Genomic DNA, 8000 nt, shown 5'->3' with positions numbered 1-8000 from the left:
ACGACGACATTTGACTATGACGATAGCGTCATACCATTATACGACCGTATTTTTTTGTTGTTGAAAAAAATAAAACACAAGAAAAAATTTGGGTCAGCTATATTACTTAATCAATAGAATTGACTTTGTGCGTCACTATTTCTTTTTTCACATGATATAGACAAATTCTTTGATAGCTTTTTTTTCACATGACTTCATGTTTGATAGATCTTCTTTGGGGTATTTTGGGTAAAAAATGTGAAATCAGGGTAACAACAAAATTAATGAACACCACTCCAATCCATAATCAAAGTCCAATCTAAATTCAATCTGACAAAATAGATATAACACTACCAAAAGACAAGATTGAAACTCCCTTCTAACATTGATTTATTAGCATCATGTCCAGATTCGAGTTTTTTACTGTCATAGATATCGTATTAAAGCTTTTTGCAAATGAGAAATCCACTGAGGACCAGTTTAGAAATGAAACAATTTACCTTAACTGCCTGATTATGTAAATGCAATGCATGTTTATTTTTCGAAAAGTACTTGTATTATTATCATGCCGATTTCACCGACTTAAAAACACAAAAAAGTTAATACAGAAGTCAGATTGATTTATTGCTTGTTGGGGTTTAACGCCCGAGCAGCAATGTTTCAGCTATATTCAGGCGATGAACATGAAATGATGATGAAATGAAAAATGGGATGGTACACAGGGACAATAGGTTCGACGAATTTTGATTGCCACTCGAAATAGGGAGAGATGGGTAGGGTCGGGCAATTTAGCCTCCTGTGGCGGAGCCCTATGGTTCCTACTCCGGGAGAATACCACAGTAGGGTTTTTTAACGTGCGAGGAACGTGGCATCTTTTCCAAAACACTGCACCACTATGGTTTGCAGTCAGGTTTTCCGTATTACAGCCTGACAACCCCAGCATGTAACATACCAGGGGTACCCCATTCCACCACCTGGAGCACACAACCCAGTTGCTCTGTGGGCAGAGCGCCCAAGCCCCCGGCTAGGGTTCTGAACACTATTTAGTCACCTTTTACGACAATCTTAGCGCTGCTGCAGACCTACTCTTTTGACCTGCACGGGTCGAAAGGATATCGGAAAATGTCATAAATACACAGCACATCAACCATAGCAACAACATTCATCATTTAATGTTACTTGTTTTTTGGATAAAAAAAAACATATAAAACGCTGCTCTTGTTCTAATAAAGGTCGAAATGATTAAGAATACAATATTATCAAAAATATTTTGTGTGTTTCCTCCCGAGGCAAACTTTCAACAGCTGAAAGAATAAAGCAATGGAAATTAAAGAAAATGGAAAAGAGGAGAAACTCAAACAGAAAATATTATCAAAAAGAAAATGAATGGGACACCGACACGAATATCTTAAACCTGCCTTTAGAAAAAGAAGGGAAATAGGAATATATTACAAATACAAAAAGGCACTTACATTAATCATTAAATTAAATATATATATACAATAACAATAGCGTATAATGTTTATTTATTTCAAGAAGATTACTAATGATAACTTTGCTTTCTTGTGTATATATTTTTTTTTCGTGGTTATTTATCAGACAGTTGTTGTCAAAGAAAAATGACGTCCACATTTCCTCTGACCCCCCCCCCAAAAAAAAACAAAAAAAAAAAAAAAAAACACCGCGCGTAACGTCTTGGCAATTCTCTACCCTGACTTACATGTGGGACAATTAAGAAATAACCACGGAAACTCCATTTTATCATTGTGTTACCACAGGCTGACCATTTATGCCGCACTATTTTACCCCGAGCGAAAGCTGTCATACAGAATACTGTCATTTCCTTGGAACTACATTAAGGATTTCTATTTTATCTACCATTCCATGTACATATATGTGGGGTAATTAAAGTACAGAAAAAATAGGACTTGTTACCAAAGAACCAACAATTCATTAACTCGTACGTCGAACAGTTCTACTTCCACTTGTTCGGCATGCTTTAGTAGAGGTCGTTTCAGGGCCGGATCCAGACACTTTGAAAAGGAGGGGATGACAGCCGAGGTTCCTCGGAAAAAGAGGGTGCTAGAACGTTATTTGCCATTTTTTTTTGTTTTTCGACGGATCAAAAATCCTCACACCTGCTCTTTGAAGAATACCATAACGGCCTAAGAAACATTAATACCAAATTTGATTCCGATTGGTCAAGTAATGGCAGGGAGAAGACTTTTGAGAAAAAAACCATTAAAAAGAGCTAAAACAAAACAAACGTTGAAAAGGGACAATAACTCTAACATGGTTTAACAGATTAAATTGAAAAATTGACAACAGATAGATATCATTACACTGAGCTATTTTACCCTAGTCAGATTTTGTAAACTTAACGGTTTTGGAGATGTATGCGAAAAACTTCTTTTTTCTATTTTAAGTGTGGCCATGTTTTTTCGACGGGTCAAAAAAAACCACATCAGTTCTATGAAGAACACACTAAGGAACATTGATACCAAGTTATGTTCTGACTGGTCTAGTAGTTTCATAGAAAAGTCTTGAAATTCAGAAGTGTTTACGACGACGACGACGCCGCCAAGTGACGGCAATAGCTCGTCTACCCTGGACTTTACTTTAAATGAGCGGCTCGGCGGGTGTTTCTAGAAAAGTAGAGGACTCTAACCCTACAGGTGTACCTGGTCCATGCTCCCAGTATTTAGTGGAATCCGTGTTGCCTATTTATGTTACTTTATATTATTTTGGTTATATTATGTTAATTGTTGTGTATGTCTTTGTCCCTGAATTACATTCTTTTGATTTCCGTTAGAATCTTGGTTGCCTTGATTACTCTCACAAGACCCTTAAAATCCAGGAGAGCTAAAAGGTAGAATGTTGCTCATCAAGCCAGATGAGCGCTCCGGGCTCTTTGGATAATCTTGTTAATGAAGTCGCATAACTCACCAGGTTCCAAAAATTTTAAGACGAGCATTTATCAGAATAAATAAGCAATTCACCTAAGTTCCTTGCAGATTGCTGCCAGGAATTGTCTGAAAACCATACCATTTTTTTTCAGGAATCAAGTCCTACTGTTCAAAACGAAGATTGGATAAAAAAAAAACGATATTCACCAGTTTCACGAAAAGTTTGCAGCATTTTCGAGTTGTAGCCTGAACGACGTACCAACTCTGGTTAACCTGAATATTTTCAAGACAGAAGTACATAGTTGCTATTCTAACGCAAGGATTTGTTATGTTTCTGTGGAGTTCTTTTCAAGGTGCATTTATAATTTTACAGTTGACCGATTCCGCAAGAATAAGGTCGGGCATTTTCTAAAGGAACTTGAAGCAAATGCAAGGAGATATATTTGAAATATGAAGTTAAATGTTCAATTATCGCCTTTGGAGCCCTCCGACAACGCACATTTACATATGAATTTCAACCTTCCTACCGAAATTCTTGAAAATCCCTTGAGCAGCCAGGGTGTTTCACTATCAAGATTTAAGATGCAAAATCCTCAAGTGGGATTATCTCCCATCGCGTCATCGAAAGTTATCAACCTTCCTGTAAAAATTTCATCAATATCCCTTGTACAATTCAGGAGCTGTGCTTACAGGACATTTAGAGTGTTATTCCTGTGTGTGTGTGGGTATAATATAAGGACTTGTATTTTAGTATCCTCAAAACATTTCCTCTTTGTGTGTACAGTGTATCTTTTTGTTCAATGTCACATGTCATTCTCCACTTAGAACAGAAACATTATGTAAAGGAAATGGAGGCTTTGAGCCAAGACATCCGAAAAATGTCAACTCTAAATAACACTACATGATTTTTATTGAAATGTCTTTCTATCACATATGTATAAAAGTACATATTCCAAAGCAAGAGAAAGAGACAGTTCTGCCAATGTACAATTTTATTTGAAAAAGCTGACAATACTTTTTATCCATTAACCTTGAATTGATACACAACAACTGAATATTAGAAATAAAATTTGGAGAATGTCACAATCATTTTACATAAAATCTTGGACTAATCAAGCTAAACTGATCCTTAAGTTGTCCTTTCTGACTAATCTCTCCATATTTGGTCATAAAATATTAAGTAGTATTTACATTAAAACTGCACAGATAAAACACATAGGATTTCAGTATTTGGTTTGAACACACCTGCAATCAGAAATATCAGCAGCCAGAAACAGCACAAAAACCTCCAACCAGTTTTAATATTCTGGTAAAAATTTCAAACCAATGCCAACACAGACATTTATTCCAACCTAGTAACCCCTGAATCTAAAATTATATGGCAAGTAATTTTCATAGTTCAAAATGATTGCAATGTAACATGCCAAACATGTATTAGAAAATAAATATATAAATCACACACTTCTTTAAAATTACATTCAGTTGAGCACTTGAAATATTGACTATAGATCACAAAAAAAAAAAAAAAAACATTCAACTGAAAACTACCTGCCATACATTTAACAAAGACACACAGATAGCAACCATCATGACAAAAACTTAACAGTTAATGATCTTCAAAAGGTTATAAATATCAGAACGACTTGTCTTTTTCCTCCAATACACCCTACAACAGAACTTTGGGGTCAAAATACACACTGAACACAAAGAGATCGTGATTCTATACACTTCCAGCTGCAGGTGTGCGATTATGATGAACACAGTGGTCATGGAATGCTTAATATAACACGTCAGAAAGTCAAACTTCTTCAACAGAATCTCTAGCTTAGGCCAAATAAAAAACTTCAGTGTTTCTTTTTTAAGTACTGACCGATCTGCTCAAGGCAATTCCTTATTTTATTAACTAGTGCCATCAAACAAATCATTGTCGTCAGTAAGGAAAAATTTCCTAAATACAAAATTTTATGAAAAAGTAAGAAAATTTGACTAACTACAAACCTTTATTCTCAATATCATGATAACAAAAACACAAGATTTTTTATTTGGCCTTTTACAACTACAAATACTCATTTTGGATGATCAATTATTGTAATACATTTCAAAGCATGCTACGAGCACAAATATGTATGTCATGTCAAAAATGGATCACTTCATTGATAAAAGCTGCCCATCCTCTTACTACTACACTTTGGCAATCTTTAACATGATAATTGGTCAATTAAAAGCTGGAAAATATATAAATGGAATTACAAAGTGTTCACATGGTTAATCTGCTATCACTGTACCCTAGCTGGTACAATCACAATATGCTATAACACAACGTGTTGCCATTAATAAGATCCTTATCACAATGTACAAAATAGTTTTAAAATGCTGCGACAAATTTTCTGGCAGAGCTCCAGATCCTACATTTTGATATAATGCCTCAACAATTATGCTCAAGATATGGAAACGACCTGACAGCAGTTAGCGAGACTGATCCTCGTAAACTGAGGTAGGCACAGTGTCGTTAGGGAGTGGGCGTCTAGCACTACACGTGGAATCACAGTCACCCACTAAAAATAGAATGAATGGTGGACAATATCACAGTAGTTTGTTTACACATCTTAAAAATAAACATCAATATACTTATATCTATTTTCATTTTTATAATTTTTTTTGTGATTTTTTTTACATTTTAATATTACACATGGCATTTGAGAAGTTTGACATTAAATAAAACAATGAGGTTGTGTGCACACTGTTACACCCTTCAATAAATTAAGAGTTGTTAGGTGGAGGTTATCTAGACCAAGCCCACCTGACAAGAACAAGGAATTATGAAAGACTAAACATACTTCATTGGAAGTAATGAAAAAAAAAAAAAAAATAAAATGTGCTCTGCTTCTTGGAAGCATTGAGCACCAAAGTATTTGCATCATTGGGGGCTGGTCTGCATCTCTGACCTAACAACTCAGAACACATTGGTTAACAAATGGAATACTGAATCCGCCCCACAATTAACCCGCTTTAACATGGAGATCACGAGGAAGTCACATGGACTCTCCCATTATATTGCCGAGCAGAGAGTTGGCATTGTGGTCATCCCCACCCCCCCAAAGACCACTACCGCCATTCCCCCACATTCCCCCCGAATTGTAGTTATTGGCCATATGGTTAGCCTGAGCTGGTTGGTTCCATGAATCATTGCAAACACCCATGCTGTTTTGGCGATACGCAGAATTATTTGGCTGCTGCGACTGCCACTGACTAGATGATTGGGCGGTCATTGCAAATCTTGCCGCTTCATTGTCGGACACAAACTCAGCCACAATGGTTGTATTTCCAAGGACACACGTATTCAAAGATTTCTGCGCTTTAAATGCTTCCTCTTTGGAGTGGTATCTGACTAAGGCCTGACCATTGTTGAGACTCAGATAGAACCAAACAAGAGGACCATGCTGCATACATAGTGTTCTCAGAGTAGACCCATCAATCTAAAAAGATAAATCATTCACTCATTTCTAACACAAAAAAGCTAGTACAAAAATAAGCGCATGGTGTAAAAATATTGATTGCTTACAGCCTTTTAAATTTTTAAGTTTCCAGAAAATAATACTGAGATAATTAAACTTGGGTAAGGTTTTATTAATTTTTCTGTATAACCCTGAAAATTGACCAAGCTTCAAACTATAATTTATCAATTGGTTATCATGACATCCATCTTATAATCGAACTAGTGTTAAGCAATCCACTAAATTATGATTCTTCTTAACATCAAGAAAATACTGTATTTTGGTGTGTATAATACGCATTTATGTATTGTGCACAGTGCAATTTTGAAGGTCTAAATGTTTGAAAAAAGTTTTTTTAGACATATATTGCAGTAAAATTTTGTAAGACAAAAGATAGATATCTTGCTCTTCATCAGTCAATTAACCTTGATGCGATATTTCCTGCGAAAATGTGAAGGAAAGAAAGTTATATGCAGACTAAAACATCGTGTGAAGATCGGTAGCTACGTAAATTGGATAATTTTAATTTCAAAGCTTGATAAAATTCACACAGGTTGTATGAAATAGCTTATAAAACAAGATTGAAAGTCGAAAAATTTGGACATGTCAGGTTTCTGTTGTAACTTAAATTTCACAATTCTTCATTTAAAAACATACTTTTAAGAAAGAAAATTGCAAGAAACAATCAAAATAATCATATTACGCTGCAAAAGCATTTGATAAAGAGGGTTTGTCCAAAAAAAAAAAAAAATACATTGTTACTATTTGGTTTTTAGTTGTTTCATTTTAATCTCTAACCATGTTTTATAAGAAGGGAATATTGTACAACAGTTGTTTGAAACATGTTATTTAGAAATTTGCACATGATTTGATGAAAAAATCACTAAAAATTCAATACTCAAAGATGTATTTGATAATTAAATAGAATTTTTCTGTAAAATTTCGCTTCCAGTTTGTTTGTCAACATTATACAATGTCTTTTCTTGTACCAAAATCTTTTATTACTGACAAATCTTACATATTGATGCATAATACGTACGCCCCACCCTCCCAAGTCAGGGTTTCGAGTCCAGCCTCGAGTACACACCAAAATATAGTAAACAACATTATCTTAGATCTGGAAAAATCAACTAAGAACTCAACAACTGGCCTGTATATGGCATGCTCATAATCTTTGTGTCATTCTTGAATGGTTGTCAATTGAGAATTTCACCAGGAAAAACACACAGAATATCATTATTCATTCTAGTTATCTAACTATAGGCTCTAATGAGCCTGAATTGTTCAGCTCTTCAAAAACAGTCCTTAAAGCCTTCTCAAGCAACAACTCAAAATGGGACTCTTGACCCATCTGTACTTTTGTCATATGAATCATTAAAAAAATAATAAAAGCCTCCCTACGGCATCAATTTTTTTTTTAAAAGTGGCCCATGAACCTAGGCATTTTTTTTGTATAGCCTAACGGCAGCCACCTTTTTTTTTTAGATAAAAAAAAAACTAAGGACAGTGTGGGAGACCACTGCTCGCGAGCTCGCCAAATAAAGTTAACCAGCCAACAGGTTATTTAGTAAAATGTCCCTTAACATCATACATTAAAATTATGTTCCCTACATTTTAAGAA

The 8000-nt window shown here is 35.1% G+C and overlaps 1 protein-coding gene across 4 annotated transcripts in view; it reads right to left on the bottom strand.

Annotated features, from left to right (window-relative positions):
• Positions 1–3777: 3777 nt before the first annotated feature.
• Positions 3778–8000, bottom strand: part of LOC148618344 (trinucleotide repeat-containing gene 6C protein-like) — a 37451-nt gene continuing 33228 nt past the window's right edge. For all 4 annotated transcript variants that reach the window (XM_088577128.1, XM_088577127.1, XM_088577130.1 and 1 more), the window contains one exon: positions 3778–6361. In XM_088577128.1, coding sequence (XP_088433254.1) covers positions 5918–6361 — 444 coding nt within the window. In that variant the 3' untranslated portion in view covers positions 3778–5917. The remainder of the gene's footprint in view (positions 6362–8000) is intronic.

Source organism: Perna viridis, chromosome 4 (genome assembly GCF_037379345.1).
Source record: "Perna viridis isolate PV_CMFRI_1.1 ecotype Kerala chromosome 4, ASM3737934v1, whole genome shotgun sequence".
Taxonomy (NCBI): Eukaryota; Metazoa; Mollusca; class Bivalvia; order Mytilida; family Mytilidae; genus Perna; species Perna viridis.
The sequence above is the reverse complement of the archived record's forward strand: the minus strand, read 5'-3'. Positions and strand labels throughout refer to the sequence as shown.